The sequence below is a fragment of the Condylura cristata genome, unplaced genomic scaffold, assembly GCF_000260355.1.
Source record: "Condylura cristata isolate star-nosed mole 26May11 unplaced genomic scaffold, ConCri1.0 scaffold00003, whole genome shotgun sequence".
Classification (NCBI taxonomy): Eukaryota; Metazoa; Chordata; class Mammalia; order Eulipotyphla; family Talpidae; genus Condylura; species Condylura cristata.
This window is the reverse complement of record NW_004567104.1, coordinates 39,568,332-39,586,934: the sequence shown is the minus strand read 5'-3', so window position 1 is coordinate 39,586,934 and position 18,603 is coordinate 39,568,332. Positions and strand designations below refer to the sequence as shown.

At 37.7% G+C, this 18,603-nt stretch overlaps 1 protein-coding gene across 1 annotated transcript in view; it reads right to left on the bottom strand.

The window, feature by feature from the left end:
- CFAP44 (cilia and flagella associated protein 44) overlaps positions 1–18,603 on the bottom strand; it is a 63,122-nt gene that overhangs the window by 28,895 nt on the left and 15,624 nt on the right. Inside the window, exons 7-18 of the mRNA XM_004675455.2 lie at positions 17,687–17,801; positions 15,337–15,501; positions 14,896–15,051; positions 13,939–13,986; positions 12,898–12,997; positions 12,291–12,385; positions 9,148–9,357; positions 8,448–8,558; positions 6,197–6,358; positions 5,181–5,396; positions 2,794–2,939; positions 1,954–2,224 (exon numbers count right to left, since the gene is read on the bottom strand). Coding sequence (XP_004675512.1) covers positions 1,954–2,224; positions 2,794–2,939; positions 5,181–5,396; positions 6,197–6,358; positions 8,448–8,558; positions 9,148–9,357; positions 12,291–12,385; positions 12,898–12,997; positions 13,939–13,986; positions 14,896–15,051; positions 15,337–15,501; positions 17,687–17,801 — 1,795 coding nt within the window. The remainder of the gene's footprint in view (positions 1–1,953; positions 2,225–2,793; positions 2,940–5,180; positions 5,397–6,196; positions 6,359–8,447; positions 8,559–9,147; positions 9,358–12,290; positions 12,386–12,897; positions 12,998–13,938; positions 13,987–14,895; positions 15,052–15,336; positions 15,502–17,686; positions 17,802–18,603) is intronic.

The window sequence follows — 18,603 nt, the reverse complement described above, 5'->3', positions numbered from 1 at the left end:
GAAGTACACTGCTGAGGGGAGCAGCGGGCGGTCAGGAGAGGTCTGCCACACCATGTGGATCTCCTCCAGGGCAGGCGGGAATCCAACTCATGCGGAAGTAGCTTAAGCTTCTCAGTGCTGTGCTTTAACCTGCTGCGCCACCAGGGAGGGCCCGGTGGAGGGCCCTACATATTTTTAAGGAAGATAAGGTTTATGACTTGAGTAAAAGTCAAGCCATAAAGCAAGACCAAATTAAAAGGCAGATATCATGTTAGTCACTTTTCACCATTTAGGATATGACTTTGAGTTTTATTGATTGTCCAGGGTTAAGTCAGTCGGTTCTCCAATATCAAAGACTTCCAGAATTTTATATACTCCTCAAACAAGTATCTCCTGCCCTCAGTATTTACCTTTAGTTCTAGTTAAACAAAGGTGCTTTCAACAGTTTCAAAATGAATGCCAATTGCTCTCAATCCTGACAGCACATTAAAAGCATAGGGGCTGGGCTCTCCCTGGTGGTGCAGCACTAAGAAGCTAAAGCCACTTCAGCAAATGAGTTCAATCCCTGTTCACCCCGGGTTGATCCACATGGCTTGGCAGACCTCTCCTGACCGCCCGCTTCTCCCCTCAGCAGTGTACTTCGTCTATGCCTGTTCTGCTCCCCACTCTATCTCTGGTGAAGCCTCTCACTGCCCCTGCACCTCTGGCTGTATCCCTGTTCTGTATGCATAAATAAATCTTAAAAAAAAAAAAGGCATAGGGGCTGAGGGGAGATAGTTTATAGAATCCTGGGGCTAGGGGGCCTAGCCTTCAGAGAGCCTAATTTAATTGCTCTCAGGTAGACTTCAGGCATCTGGACCTGCAATGGCCGGACACTGATTCTGAAGCAGAGTAAGGTTAAAACCTCCCACCTATGCAGAGCTTAGTTTGTTTTACCTTTTAAATTTTTTCTGTGTTTCCTTCTTAACAGTTGAATCTGCCCCCTCTGACTTCAGAAATACTGAAGTGATAAAAGTGGAATATTTATAGAAAGTACCATTATACTTTTATATGTAAGTGGAATGAAATTTTTGTATCCAGTGTAGGTTTCCACGGATTGAATTGGCCCAGGTAGAAGATAAATATTTCTTTTTTTTTTTTTTACATACACTTTTCCTTCTGTAATACCCTTCCTAGGCCTCTCCAGACAGCAAATTTGGAGAAACTGATTCTCCAAATTTTGCTGTTGTTAAAGGAGATGAAAATTTTCCTGTTCCTGTCATCCCTGCCTCCTCTGTATGTTATCTTGAAGTTGTTTAGATGTTAAATGGGAAGACAGGGTCTTCACAGGAATGTTAATTATGATCTTTCTGAAACAGTTTCTTATTCTCTAGGTATACAACTATAATGGTTATTAGTGATCGTGTCCAAAAGGCCCACTTTGATAGGAGAAAATTCAGTGATATTTTAATTTTATTTTATTTACCTATCACAATGATAGAGAAAATTCCTGTGATAGGCAGAAGAAGATAATTTGGAAACCTGAACCCTGAGTCTTTCATTATAAAACCAATTATCTGCCTATGAAGAGAATTACTAAATATTTGAATAACTAACCACACTTCCCATATACTAATACTCTTTTTACAATTCCTTTCAAAAGCATACATTACGATTTTATACATATATAAATGGATAAATGAAAAGCAAAATCTATATCTGGCAAAAGTGTGTGCATTATAAAGACAAACTGATTAAGAAAGCTATACAGAAAATTTGACAGAGTCTTTAATTTGGGGAATTCTATGCCATTAATAATAATGGGAATTCAGTACCATAGCTTTGATAATAGAGGCCCCAGAAAGTCAAAATAATACTGGTAGAAAAGATAAGACTATAAGGTAAAAGTATCTTTTAAATAGTTTCCTATTTTTAAAAAATATATAAGCAATTTCGACATGATTATTTTAAAGTAAAACTCTCGTTGTTACATACCCTAGGAGCAGGAACTCTGGCTTTGAGGAGTTCCCTTAATTCAATTTCAGAAAAAATGTTGAAAACAAAGATGTTACTATCTGCTCCAGCCGTCACCAAGAAGCGGTCATCAAAGCTAGTAGAGATGGCTGTGATACAGCCGTAGTCATTGTCATGAATACTGAAGTGCCAGTAATCTTGCAAAGAGGCCAGTGATGGGTCACGGTCTTTCAAGATATAGATGCGAATTGCTCCATTTCGCAGTCCACAAAACATCATCATCCGTTCAAAACTAGGAAAAAAAAAAATCGAAAATTTTTCTTCATATTTATGAGAATTCATTCAATTTTAAATAGGCAAATGTCTAAATTTTAATAACATAGCTTTGATGAAGAAGACTGGGCCCCTAGCCCTCAACCCCATTCACATGTCGAGGCCCTAGCAAGCCAGGCAGCCCTAGAAAATGAAAAAGGGGCTAGACGGGAAAGAAATCAAGTCAGAATTTGAGCTGCTATAGCCCATCTTCAAAAGAACGACTGACATTCACTTCTCAGTTATTTAAAAAAAAATATTAAAGAACTAATGATTCCATTTGAGTTTTCTTCAGCTATTGCAACTCTAAACTCTCATTGTCAGAACACGCGGTAGCACCCCCAGCCAACAAAATAAGTTCACACAATTCCATACAGAAATAGTTGAGAAGGGAGTGAAATACATTTTCAAGTTTTGCTGTGATTACATTTATACGTTTGATTAACTGTTTGAATACTCTCCACTTAGACAAAAGTGACAATAGTCACAGTGGACAAAAACCAGACCATGGGATATAATTTTTTTAAGGTTTCTGGAAATTCTATTTACCTGAAAGTGATAGTTTGGATAGGGTTATCCTCTGTGTTCTCAAGAAAACGGAAATCAATAGCCTCATCTTTCTGTTCTTTGATGTCAATGTCTGTGTTACGTGGGAGGAAGGCACAGTGGTACAGAAATCCAGCATCATAGCCACCCTGGAAAGAAACAATACAGAAGGTGGTACTTTAATATAAGACACATATGACCATCATTCCTTGCGGCTACAGTCTTAGGCAATGGTGTGTCCTGACCAAAGACCTGGGATGAGTTACAAGTTAGTGAAGTTATTCACATATATTTCCACATCAATTATTTTTGGTGAAAGAAACTGACATTTGCAACAAATTTATTATTATTTCCCATTTTTAAAAAATGGTTTAAATAGTCATGATTTCTATGATTACAGAGAGCATTTCCATTGATATGTAACTATACAATTACATAATAAAACCTTACAATGACTTGTCCCCACTTACAAGTCATTAAGAGGAAATTATCTGTGACTACCCACTTGAATCCACGTTAAGTATTATTCTGAATAGTACAACCGAACTTCAAAAAAGGAGGAGCTGGGTCTTGGCTTGCTTTTGGAAAACACAAAAACAAAGTGTACAGGCATGAACAAATGCAGTGTACGTTGCTTCCATTACTACTTTCCATCTTTCCTGCTGCTCCTCTCCTTAGCAGATGTTATCAAAGAAATATTAATAGAAAATTTTGAAGAGTGTTTCAGTGAAATGTTATCATTTATTATAGCTAGGCTAGTCTTAGGCTATCGCATGTCCTAACCAAAGACCTGGGGTGAGTTATGAGGTAATGAAGTTATTCATACGTATTTCCACATCAGATATTTTTGGTGAAAGAAGCTGACATTTGCAACAAATTTATAATGAAGGAAATCTTACTTTGCCAGAGACAAAATATTTTATAATAAAAATACAAAATATAAAATTGGAGTATGTAATTGTCACATCATTGTGACAGTCTCTAGTATTTCTCTCCAGTTATTCATTTTTCTCTTTTTCCTGATTAGAAAAGTACCCACTTTGTTCAAGGTGGCAGTATTTTGGGGGGCTTGTCTCCCTTTTTTGAGGTAAGATTGGTTTACTTCACTATATGTGATTTGAGGGAACAGGTTTACATCTCTTTAGTATGTGACCACATCACACCCACCACCAAAGCACCTATAATCCTCCACCAGAAACCGCTGGGTCCCCTCCCTCTATGTTCAACTTAGTGTTTTTTTTGCAGGATCATGTGGTAGATTATCTTGAATATGCCCAAACTCCCATTAGTCTACAAGCGTTCCTTTGTTTCCCATCTACACCACCATTTGGCTCTGGTGCTTTTGACATGAGCAACTCTCAAGTCTGAGATCATTTCTCACTGTGGTTTTGACTTGCATTCCCCATGGTAAGTGGTGTTTAACACCCTCATATATGCCTGTTGGCCAACTGATTATCCTCTTTGGTGAAGTGACTATTTACCTCTTCTAACCACTTTTTGCTGAGTTGTTTCCTTTCTATTGAGCTGCATGAGTTCTTTGTAGACCTGGGCTGTTATCCCATGGTCAGATGTTATGATACACAAGTAATAAAATGATGATCTTTTTAGACTTCTGTCACATGGCAGAGTTGTGGATAACAAGTGCTCACACTTGTTATCACACTTGTTATAAGTGCTCACACTTATTACTCAAAGGTCACACTTGTGAGTTTTGAAATTTAGAAACAAGAGATCAGCTGAAAATTCCACTTGCCTTTCTACCTTTAATTCTTCTCCCCTTTAACTCCCAGAACATGTAAGATCATGATGGATAGCGGACAAATATACATATAAATGTTATTTAGACAGACATCTAAAAGCTATTTTGTAATGGCATTAATGTTTTATTTCTTTTCTTAAACATCTTTAATTTTTGGAGAGTATTTGATGTCCTCCGGAGTGGTCACTACCACAGCATCTATGATCCATCACCACAGTTTATTGTTCTATTTCCTCCCCTATTTTGATTCCTTCCTCTCGCCTTCTCCTGCTATAAACCTCAGGTCTATGATCAGCTTACAAGTTTTGTCTTTTTTTTTTTCCTGAAACTTTGTTTGGGTTCCCTATATTTCACATGTAAGTGAAACCATCTGATGACTTTTCTCCTGACTTATTTCACTAGCATAATCCCTCCCAGCTCCATTCATGTTGTTGCAAATGGCTGGAGTTTATCTTATAAAAGCTGCTTAAATGATACAAAACCAACTGTCACTCAACTCACATGCATTCATCCTTCCATAGCAGCTAATAAATGAAGTCTTACCATAATGATAAGAAAAGATGGTGCTAAGAAAATGACTGTAAATATATTGGATGAGTGCTGAAATAAAAAATATTGCATTATTACTTACCAGAGAAACCCAGAACTGCCCTGGTTCAGAATAGAATCCACAAAGGATGTGACAAGGGGTTGATGGAACAAAGATCTCAGGCAATGGTTCCTCTTCCTCTTCCTCCTCCTCCTCCTCTTCATCTTCTCCAGTCTCGGCTGCTAGTTTTCTTCTTTCTTCTCTTGCCTTTTCTTTCAACACCTTTAGTTTCTTTCTCTTCTCAATTTCTATATATCTCTTTTGCAAGAAGAGATTAAAAGATTTTGAAAGCTATAAAGTTATATACTGTGATTCCTTCATTCATACACTTGGGGATGATTAAGAAAGTAGAAAAAAGATGGAAACCTAGAAAAACTCATAGTTCTAATGTCATATAGCTGAGGGATATATTTTTATCATCAAGCTTTTCCAATCAGTGGAATGACTTCATTTCTGCATTATTCCCATCAGCCTTGATTAAAAAAAAAATATTTTGTTTCTTTTTTTCTCTCTACTAGAGAAAATTTCTCTGAGCCTATTGCATTCAGCCTGTGACTGAGATAGTCCCTGAGGAAAGTGGTTTCTATGTTTCTACCTTTGGCAATACTCACCTCTATCAACCTGACTACTGCAAGCGCCCCAACACGGGATTCCTACCGCCCATCTATTACCTCACTCGTATTGTTTACACACCAGAATTATCTCCCCAATTTGTATGATCTCATTATATCACTCCTCTCCTTAAAAACTCACTATGGTTGCAAATATTTTAGGAATTAAATTGAAACATCTTGGCTAGTCCTACTCTTCTAAGTATGTCCCCTCCACAATTTGCATTCCTCTGGTTCACCAGTTCTGAAACACCAAAAACTATTTGCAGATCTCACTTCACTCAGGAAGTTCTGCTGCCAGTATTTGTCGCCTTCGAATATACTTAGCTACTTTCTACTAGATTAAAACTTCCTTAAAGTCAGGGTCTATGTATTTCCCCTATATTTAGGACAGAATGCTTTATATTTGAAGAAAAAAATTAGAAGATTATGTTGGATATCTCATACCAGGATCTTAGATTTGACACTTGAGAAATGGAAATATTTTATGGACATGTCTTTGATTTCATAGGAGATCACATCACGATCTTCCCCATCCTCCTTTATGGTTGGATATGGAGCTTCAAGAACATGCCCATTCTCACATATAATCAGTAAAGTGCTTTCAGGCTGAAAGGGAAACATTAAAGGTCACTTACATGTAGGCAAATATTTCAGAGCATGACCCCAAAAGGTTATAAACCAGAGAAAATATAATTGGCAAGTAAATTAGCCATTTTAAAATGAGTTAAACTGCAACAAGTATAGCAAAAGCTTCCCAAAATGTTGCAGGTGAAGCTGCAAGGTGAAGGATAAGTAGGAGACAATTACATCATGAGTTAGGAGAGGGTTTGAGTATTTTTTTTAAGAAGAAATGTCATTGCAAATGACATTTTTCTAGATATTTCTAGGTACATTTGAACTTATGAGGAAGTTGCAGGCTTGAATGGTGTCACCTGTGTCAAGAGAACAAAGTGAGGATAGAGGTTGGAACACAGCAGTTAACCAAATACTTAAATGCTAGGTGAAAGAGATTGAGAAGGAATGACAAGATAGAAGTGAGCATACTGTCCGAAAAGTCAAAGGAAAATGGGATTTCAAAAAGGAAGTGAGGAAATCAGTCCATTGACTAGCTGCTGCATTTGGACAACTGGAGAATGCCACATGTCAGTTACATAGTGAGTGCCCTTTTTCCCTATCTTAATTGAAGTATAACTGATATCTAAAACTGTAACTTCAAGATTTACAATCTGATGACTAGTACATATATATCGTGAAGTGGAGATCATTTACTTTGACACTAGAATTCACAAATATTAGAAATAAGTGCCAATCAGCAGCACTACACGAAATGACTTTTGAGTTAATTCAAAGGTTTTTGGTGTCTTTTGCCTACCTTTTTTAGACAACTTCTTTTGAAATAATTGAATCACAGGAAGTTGTAAAAGATATAGCAGAAAGATGAGATGTACCCTTCATCCAGTTTCTCGAAGGTTATCTCTTAGAGAACGATATCAAACCAGGGAAACTGACATTAAAAGACAAGTGTGTGTAGCTCTGTTTTCTTATTGCATGTGTAGATTTGCTTAACTACTATAGCAGTCAAGATATAGAATTATCCCATCACCACAAAAACCTTCCTTGAGATGCCCCTTCCCACCCACCATTCCTCAATGCTAGAAAAATACTGGTTTCTTTTCTAAGCCTGTGACTAGGAAAATAGTTGCAGGATTCATGTAATGTTATTATTTTTCTCCAGACATTCACTCTCTAGCACAGGGCTTTCTTTGTAGCTCATTCTCTTTGCCTAAACAGCTTGTGCCCATCTTGGCTCTGCCCACATATCCCACCAGCTCCTCAAGATTAAGGTACAGTAATACAAAATAAAGACTTATGCTAACTTCTCCCTTTCTTGCTATTTCCCTGATCTGTATTCACAGCACATATTGCCTACACTAAGATACGTTAGTCACCAATTGCCTTGTGAAGCCCTGTGCCCTTCTGCATTGTTATTTAACTTCTCAAATGTGTATTTTTCTCCTTCAGAAGAGACTTTCATATCATTTACTGTCTTTATTACTGGTGTCTGGCAAAGATGAAAATCATAAATACTTGCTAATTCTACAGGTGTATAGTCCTTTTCTTTAGAGGAGCTTATAGGAGATTTTGAATGTTACCACCAGTGATTCTGACAGCAGTGCTGTGCAGCCCTCGTATCATCCTGGAACTTAGTCCATCACCTGGTTTAACATTCAACTGACCTAAGGACCTTATGTTCAAACTTAGGAGATATCAGAGACATTATAGGACATGAGTAGCCAATACTGAACCACTAAGTGTTGTTGGGAAAGAGGCAATGGAATAATCAAAGAAAATGGAGGTAGAATGTCACAGCCTGGAGACCTCAGACCCTAGAACTGAACCTCTGAATGTCAGAAGTGACAGACCCAAGTCAACACATTCTGACATGTGTTATCTGACTAAAGTCACCATTGTTGATGCAAACCGGGTGTTTTCAAAGGAGACTATAGCCGATTAATTTGAGAGGAGGTAGGAGAATGTGAGCATCCTGAGTGTAACTGACCAGCCATGCTGAGCACCGGCCCCTGCAGGACCTGAGAGTGGGGCTGATCAGTCCACATTCTATTCTCTGCCTACCTCATTACATGGTAATTGTGATTAAGCACAAAGACAAATGATAATTAAAATATTTACTCACATGAGAGAGGGGAGACCACATTAACTGGCAAACAGGTCCAGGAGTAGTAATATAACCGATTGGCCTATAATCCTTTTCCACTTCAAAGAAGAATACTGTTTGATCTTTACTCTAAGAAAAAGAGAAACAACTGCCAACTGTATATTATGAAATCTATTCCTTATTTGTCAAAGAAGCATTTAATAATTACAGTAATTCCTCTATATTATATCTATAGTTCCAAATGTTGCATATTATCCTGGGAAAATTCTTCCAAAAATTTGCTTCACTTTCCCCATGAGAACAGTTGACAAATATCCATTGTAGTATATGGTTCTGAAAAGAGCTGTATACCTGCACAGAAAGTTCATACACACATACACACACACACACACACACACACACACACACAATCCACAAAACATATGCTCACCTATTAATGCACAAAGAATTTACATTATTCTTTTTTGACAATTCTATTAAAGAACATATGTATATATAAGATATCTAACATGATTTCCAATTGAAATCTTCTATACATTTCAAATAAGCATTAGAAATCAATTTGTAAGAATATTTTTAAATGTCATGTACAGACTACATTGAAAAAATATGAATAAAAAATTATGAACATATTTTTCACAAATAAATACCAGCAAATACGGCAGCAAGTAAGGTTAACAAGAGAAGTTCAATAGGAAACAAGAGAAAACCTACTTACACCTGTGGCTAGAATTTCTCCATCACGTTCATAAGCTAAAGAAGTAACATGAGCAGTATGGGGTTTGAAAACTTTTTTCAAACTAATTTCTGCATCTGAAATCTTCTTTCGTCCTGCAAAAAGTGTGAGTCCTTTTGGATCATAAAGTTCAAGAATGCGAACAACCCCATCTTCAAATCCAACAATGATTTGTCCTCCACTGAAGCTTACCTTGGACAAAAATGAAGATCAAAGGAGTGGAAATTGGTTAAGAACATTGATTAAAATCAATTACTTAAGTCTAAAATATAGTTAGTGTTGATTGCTTACCAGTAACTTCTTACACCACCTTCAAGTAACCTCCATCTAGTTTAAGATAGCTCCTGATTGCTGGCCAGATGGGGGACAAAAGGGACCATTCAAATAACTCAAACACCTATTATCAGCATAAAGGGTTTCAGTTGCTGGCTTCACAGAATTTATGGTCTGGTGGAGAAGACAGACATCTCACAAATGAGAGTGGAATTATGAGCTTAAAGCAGAGGTGATAAGAAACATTCAGCGAGAGCACATCACACCAAGAAAGCTGACTGGACTGGGCTTCCTTAAGGAAGATACAGGGGAGCTGAAAGCAAAAGGAAACACAGGAATCAAGCAGATGCAGGAAGGGAAGGTAGGAAAAGCACTCCTGGCTGAAGATGTGTGGTGCAAAGATCAGGAGGCAGGGAAAACTAACTCCGGAAAAGTTGTAGTTTGAGTAGACTGAGTGAGGCTAGGAAGGGGGATAATTTGGGCACCAGATGCCCACATGGCTCTCATTACTCAGGATAATCTTTATCCCAAGAGCAACGGGAAATAAAAAGATTTTAATTAGGACTTGGAGGGGCAGGAGAGGGGAGACATATTTTCCATTTCAGAAAAGTCATCCTAGCTGCAGGTTGGAAACAGAACTGAGATTTCCTGGATAGGATGCAGGGAGACCTTTTGCATGACCTTAAGAGAAGACTGCTGTGGCACAGGAGAGTGGATGTGGTCATGTGACCTGGGGTGATGTAGTAGAGATAAGGGACGAGGAATATTTTAAAGAGGTGTAACAGCCCTATTTGGTGATGACTGAATCTGGGCGATGAAAAAGAAGGTGTCAAAGATGGCAGACATCTACTGAGACAAGGAACATTGGAAAGGAGCCAGGTGAGTGTGTGGCTTGTTGTGGCTGATGTTCTGGAAGGTGGGGCGGCTGGAAGTTGAGAAGATCATAAACTTAGTCTTTGGCATGTTGAATGTCAGGTCTCCTGAAGATCTCAAAATGGAGATGACATATAATGTTCAGCTTGGAGGAGAATTCTGGGAGGATATAAATCTAGCAGTGTCTAAATGTATTGCTGTCATATACACATTCAGAAAGACAAGAATCCTAGTGTTGTTGGAAGAGATGGATCAGTCCTGAGGCCAGGTTATGAGAATCCTGGAAACAAGAAAAGTGTATAGTCCATTCAACACAAGTTAAACATTAATTATTCAAGCATTTACCAAGTGTCTGGATACCACTACAGAGACACTAGAGGTGCAAAGAATAGGGCTGGTTTTTGCCATATAGAACAGTAGGGTGGGAAAGACAGACAACAAAGCAAAATTTAGTAGATGGTGGTAAGTGCTGTAAGAGGTATATATAAGATCCTTTAACTATCAGAGGAAGAAGTACCAGTTCTGATTAAAGCCAGGCTTGCGGAGCATGATGCAGAGATGGTGTTTGGCCTGAGATGGGTTATAAAGACTGATGGAGTTTTCAGAAAGACAGGGTTGTAAAGAAGCACTTGAAGTATAGCATAATATCCTTATAATTATTTAAATGTAAGACTAACAACAAACAAGTTTGTGTACAAATGGTTCAACTGCATGGGTTGTATTTAAGGACCGCAGAAAACAGTGTAAATAGATTAGGAGAGAACCAGGTTTGGTAATCCAAATACTGTGCTTTCTACTTATTTAGGCTCATCACTGTTCTGGCTCTTTTTCTTGGTCTGAGCCCTTCTAGTCTTAACCCCATCATGAATTTCCCACTATTCCAATCATCTCCACATCTGTCTGGGGCCTAAAACACTTAACTTGACTTCTCTAAACAATAAGGAAAACACATTCCCCAAGCACCCCCCTGACATGTTAAAAACATGGCTGCAATTCTTTGACATGCCTCCCATGGAGAGATGGGGTTTTAGTCCTCCCCCTGAATCTGAGTGAGGGAGATGGCTGCTTCCCCCCACTGAATATGGTAGAAATGACATGTGACTTCTGAGGCTAGATCAGAAAAGGTTAGTTTCAGCCTTGCTTGTTGCAACACTAGATCTCAGAGGCCTCTGGCATATAAGGCAAGTGCGATAGCCTGAGGTTGCCATGCTCTGGTAAAGCTCTAGCCACATGGAGAGGCTATGAGTGAGTGCTCCTGGCTCCGAGTGACATGCCAACTTAGCTGAGCCCTCCACCAAGTGCCAATCTAAAGAAAACTTTAGATGATTCCAAGCCCCAACCATTTAAGCATCCCAGCTGAGACTCCGGACACTGTGAAGCAAAAGTGATCTACCTCTGCTGTGACCTGTTCAATAACCTGATGCACTGAGTATGAGCAAAATAAAACTGATTATTGATATACAGGTCATTAAATTTGGGGGGAAGTTTATTATATAATAGGTAACTAGAACATCTACCTACCTAATTTTTCCCATAGCTCATATTTTCTATCACATATTTCTTTTACTCATATTCCATCTATGCCTCCTACTGTGTATGGTACATGGGGGCAAGTATTTGTCTATTTACTCATTACTGTATTCCCAGAAAGTAGAACAAGGTCCAGCACATTGTAGATATGCTGCAAATATAAATAAAATCAAAATCAGAAAGAGAAAAGATATAAAGTTCTTTTGGGACATTACATTATGCCATGAAACTTATTAACCTACATGTAGTAGGTTAATAATCTACAAAAAAATAGACTTTCAGAAATGAATTAGCAGTGGCCAAGAGTCACAATATTATTTCTATCACTGTCTGAGTGGATAAACTTAATTTATTCCTCTTTAAAAGAGTTAGAAAATATGTATGCTTCAAAAACAGCATTGATATATCATATATGAATAGGTTCAGTAAAAGTTCAATAATAAACTTACCATTGGGGGTACCCAAGCAAGGGCAGTACCTCCTTGTTTGAATTTCATCTGTGTTAAAGGAGTTTTGCTAGCAAAATCATAGATTCGAACAGAGCCTAGAGAAAAACAATTTAAAAAATTACATAATCTTTTGAAATAAGCTTTGCAAACTTTACATGTTGAGCAAAACAAGAAATTTTATATCACTAAAATGACAGCTAATCCAAAAGCCTTTTCACCCAAAATATCCATGTACATCACAATCAAGTAATTTGTAAATATAAATAAGGCAACAGTTGATTCGCTGATGGATCAATTTCACCTTGCGCAGTCCACGACAATTAGCCAGAAATCGAGAAGATAGAAAGAAAAGGAAAAGTAGGATTGTGTGTCACATCAATAAGAGTATTTTCATGAGTAACTTACTACTTGTGTCCAAATTTTAATCGCTCACCCTAACCATGGCTGCTGTATATTGGGTTCCTCCCCTCTGCAAAAACTCACTTCACTTGGATCAAGAGGCATCACTCTTGGGAAAAGTCTCAAATGCTTTTAATCAAACACAATTTTTACATTGTAATGAAAACCAAACAAAAAGCCAGCTTTATTTCTAAGAGTTCCCACTCACAGTCCAAGGCGGTGGTGGCCATGAGGTAAGTGAGAGGAGAGACAGCCAAGGCTTCTATGGCTCCAGAATGGAAGGAGAAGAGACACTCTGGATCTTGAGTCTGAGGGTGAAAGGACAGTGAGTCTTAGAGTGCAAATACAGGTAGACATAAAATTAAGGTCAAGTTTAAAGAAATGTAAGTAGAATCCTATAAGACAGGTATGATTTTTTCTGAGTAGAAGAAAAAGGATAATTGTTTAGAAAAAGTGCTGCGGGGGCCTTCGTGGTGGTAAAAGGGGTTAAGATTCAGCCCTGTGAAGCAATCTGCAACCACTGTATGAGTTCAATTCCCCACCAGGAAGGTGACCCACATGGCATGGTAGGCCTCTCCTGTCTCACTTGCTGCTCCCCTCAGCAGTGTACTTCATCGATCTGCCTGTTCTGCTCCCCACTCTGTCTCTGGTGAGTCCTCTCACCACCACCCCCAACACATCTGACCTGTACCCCCACTCTTGTATGCATAGTAAATAAAATAAATCTTTAAAAATGGGTGAATTAGTGGTGGGAAGTCCACTGGGATTACAACTGAGATGGAAAAAGACAAAATGATGTAAAAAGTAAACTATTATAACTTTTTAAAATGTACTGGACTTTGGAACTAGAAACCGAATGCTGGCTGTACTTGAGGACTGATCTTATACAAGTCTCCTCAAATGCCAAGTTCCATTTCTTCACCAGTAAAATGAGATGAGGGTAACTGTATAGCTAGTGAACAGGGGAGCTGTAGAATCACATGATACAATGTGAATGAAAATGCCACGTGCTTACGGAGACTATAGAGCATTGTGTAATGTTAGGCGACAACTACTTTCCTGGTATATTTTACTATGAGAAAAACCATTTTTATGTTTAATCGTAACTTTTAGAATTCTCAGAAGTCAGACAGGACAGCAAGTTTTGATAGGAAGTGAAAAAGTTGAGAGAAAAATCTCTTTTCCAGAAGAACAATGAAGATGCTTATTGTGAAAATTAGGGGGGAAATAAGAAAAATAAGCAACTTACAATATTTGAAAAACTAAGGTCAAGCTTCCACATGGCTCCATTGGCATCCTAAAAAATTAAATATCTAATAACATTTTGCCTTATTTTGAATTTCAGATGAAAAGAATTGACTTCCTATGATTTAAAGTAAGGACAGACAACACTACCAAAGCTTGAAGGTTTTTTAAAGTACAAATGAAAGTTAACACAGCAACTCCAATATCTTAGAATACAACTACAATAACAAATGAAACAACCTCAAAATACCTCTGGTCAGGAATATATAGAAGTGTTCATTAATTATTTTCTGGGTATAAAATATAGGTCAGTTAAATACTAAAATTCAGAGACTCTTCACTGAAGGATCAATAGAACTTTTAATAGTATGATGGACTTACTGTGACTACGAATTATACCACTGATAGGTCACTAGAGATTGAAGGAAGGGCGCCATACCTCACATAGGTATCTGCACAGAAGCACTGTATGACTAATGATGTGTCTTCTTGATACTAAAACTTTGCTTACACTGAGAATCTTGCCCCTACAATGCCCAAAGCAGTTCTGGACACTGGTGCCTTAGGATATACCAGGGTCATGATAACCAAGATATACCAGGTTCATGATAACCAAGAAGATGTTAAGTCCTAGGGGCTGACCATGACAAATTCCAGTAACATCAACAGTGGTGGGCTATTCTGTTGGGCTGTTTGCTCTGACTGCCTTTGTATAACTTACTATGAAAAGGCCAGTGTGAGATAAATTGACAGAAAGATCTCTGGGCATGCTATGCCCACCATTCTCTCAGCTCAATGGTTAGCAATCTGAAAAGTTAAAGTACCTATAGATTCTACTCTTGTCTCTGCTTATGGGCTTTCTGCCACGACAGGAAACAGAACCCAACCCTGTCTGCTAACAATACTATTTTAATTTTACACCCAAGTAGCTAAGGAACAAAGAAAGAACACCACAACTTACCTGAGCCAACCAAAAGTTATTTCCAGCTTCATTCATCTTTATCATAGAGAAGAGCTGAACATTCTTGTCTACTTGAAGTTCATTAATGGGTTCAATCTCATGCAATCCAGTATCATCTATAGTGTCAGCAGTATCTATTGTCTCAAAATCCCATATCTAAGAAAATACCTTAAATCAATCAGTAGTTTCTGAATATGTTTTCTAAGACAGAAAGGCTGCAATTTTTTCAAACATCATTTCTTCTTGTTTTGTGAAAATTAATAGGTGTGATTAGAACACCAGCCAAGAGGGGACCTGTGGGCTTTTGTTCTAAAATGAGGAATGATAAAAATGTTTAAAATGAATTGGCCCTGGGAGTGAGTAATGTTCATGAAAAATAAAAACTGCAACTGGATGAAATGCAAAGCTTATATGTGAATGCTACTACCTAAGAGAACTTACCCTAATCCATCCATCCGACCCAACAGTGATAACTTCACCCTCATCTAGCATTATCTGGTTGATGGGACCATGGTGACAAGATTTCCTTGCAACTCGACAGAGCTCCACTTTGATGAGGCCAGCTTCCCATACCAGCATATTGCCCCATTCTGACCCTGAGAGCACCTGGCAGGTATGCAGAAAGAAATACACATTAAAATAAATACATGTATTTATGCCTCAAGTAGCAGGGAGGAGCTATTTGAAAGATTTTTAAGTACAATAATATCAAATGTTACATGAATTACATTAGGAGGTCAGAACTGAACTCAGCAGACCACAGCATTAGTCTACAGCCTCCCGCTTCAAAACAAGACCATTCTCTGGCACCACCTCATGTTGATCATTTGCACATTGCAAAGTACATACCATAAAGCTTTAGGTATTAGGATGCTTAACAGGTATGACATAAGACAACAAGTTTTGAATGTTGACTCTGTGCCAAACACTTCTTGACACTTTAACGTTACTGAATCCTAAAAGGCTATATGAACCAGGTACATTTATTGAAGTACCCTCCACAGTTACACACTTCGGGCACTTATTTTCCCAGTCTGCCTCAGTTATACAAAGGAACCACATGAATCAATGAAAGCCTTATGATTATTCCCAACTTTCAAAGAAAAAAAAAAACAAACTGATGCACAGAACAGCTAAGTAACTTGCCCAAAATTATCAAGGGAACTCAGAGTTCAAAACCCAGGCTCAAAAGTGCCTGTTCTAACACTGCCTCGGAAGACTAAAAGCTAACATAACCAAAGTCAAACAGTTCCCCGTTTTCAGGACCCAATGGAAGCTTTAATACAAAACTTCACTGGGGATCACCATGAGGAATTTCTAGATGCACAGATATAGATACCTGACCATGAAAGTCTGACTTTCATAGAGCTTCTGTGCAGAACAACAGTCCATGAAATTCTCCTTGGGAAACTCTGGCCCTGTGGGCGCTATGATTGTGCCCCATCTCCCTCTCATGTGAAATCACCTTACTCATGTGGAATCACCTTACTTTCTGCTCTTGAATCTACCTATGCTTATCTACCTACCATAACTGTGAGTAAACTTTCAACTCACCTATAGTACATTAATTTAGCCTTGTTTTCTCAGTCTAACTTCCTACTTTTTCCCAGCATGGATGCTTTATTCTAATTAGTTCTCTCTTTTAGGTCACATTTATTCCTAACCCTAAACATTTCTTTTGGTGGGTCTCATTTAAAATGACTTATTTCTTTTCTATTTTACATAAAATCTACTAAAATGTAAAGATAAGCCTTATGTTTTTAAATGAGTTATATTAATCTTAATTATAGCTTTAATTTTTAAACTATTCAGAGCTTGAAGCTGTAATGATTTATGATCATCTTGTATGTTTGAGTCTATAGTTTAGCCAGCATCCAAGGCATTTTATTTCCTTCTATGTATCATCATTGCCAACTGTGACTGTCCCAGTTGATACATGACTAGACATTTGATTTCTTAGAATATTTGCTATACTGACATTTATTTATCAATTGGGATGATCACAAATAACACTGTATGGCTTATCCTAATAAGAAACCAAATACACATTAATAGAAAATTGACGCTATAAGGAACATGCTTATAAATCTTATTATAGAGGAAAAGAGGAAGTAAACTAATCATGTTAACAAATATATTAAAGTTACAGTGGTGTAACTGCCAATGTAAAGGGGCTCAGTCTTTTAAAAATAATATTTAATAAAAGCAAAAGGTGGCCCTTCCTGGTGGTGCAGCGGGTTAAAGCACTGCACTAAGATTAAGCCACTTCCTCATGAGTTCGATCCCCACCTGCCCCAAAGGTGATCCACAAGGCGCGGCAGACCTCTCCTGACCCGCCCGCTGCTCCCCTCAGCAGTGTACTTCGTCTATCTGCCTGTTCAGCTCCCGATTCTGAACCTGGTGAATCCTCTCACCCTCTGCATCTCTGGCCTGTACCCCAGTTCTGTATGAATAAATAAATCTTTAAAAAAAGAAAAACGTGTAAGAGTTTTTATAACCTTTCACCAGGTAGATCATCTTTGAACATTAAGAAATGATGTGTGTCGCTGTTAAAATATGAAAATGATTGCTTACTCTGTAATATTTAGTAAAACAAATCAGAAAATGGTATATACCTGTAGATTGTGACAATTTCACAGAAATATATTACAACTGATAATGAAGAGTCAAAGTATTCCTTCATATTTATAATGATATATTACTGTGAATACAGACAGTGTATAGTGCACTTTCAGATAGGTTTGGCCTTTAAAAACATACCATTACTGTTGTAGGACAGTGGCATACGTACCTTTCCATCCGGGAGCTCCATGTAACCCTCTATGTCAGTAGTGGCTGTTTTACCAAATCGACCTAATGAACCCTGAAGCTTGAGACCTGTGAATGTGAAAATCATTTCCCAGAACCTGCAAACAAAAAGGAGGCTGAACATACTTTTTTATTTTTTTATCACCCAAGCATTTTCATATTTCAAAATTATCTATGTTGTTTCATTTATTTATCTGATAATATGTCTTAAGTTATTTACCACCTGTCAGACAAAGACTGATTTTCTTGATCACACTGTGCCTTCATTTTCTCAAACATAAAGCATGAATATTAGTAGCTCCTCCTTTATAAACTTTTAAGACAGTTCTTAATAAACTATTAAGACCGTTCTAACACATAAATGTTAATTACAAATATTTCTGTATTAGTCCAACTGAATAGTCATTATAATGAAAAATAGAAAAAATATATGGGTTCTCCATGGGATATAAAATAGATAATGAAAATTTGAAGCCAAGAGCCTAAATGACCAACCTCCTTCTGAAGCTATAGTTAAGTAACCCCCCAGGCCCTTTTCCATATTCTGTTATAGCACTTCACACATTACATGTGTGAAGGTATTTCTACCTGTATCTCCTAACCCTTGTACTAGGTGAGTTATTTTAAAAGTTAGCAATTTAAGGGTTAAAGATACAGCACATAGGAAATATGCACTTTGCTAAACAATGTGAAAATGTAAGGAATTAAACATTCGTAGTCTATAGCTAGCAGGGATTAATTTGAAAATTTCCCCCAAGGTTACATTTTCAGCTATGTTTAAGGATTTAATTTTTTTTTAAAGATGTATTTATTCATACAGACCTGGGGTACAGGCCAGAGATGTGGAGGGTGAGAGGATTCACCAGGGACAAAGTGGGGAGCAGAACAGGCAGATCGACG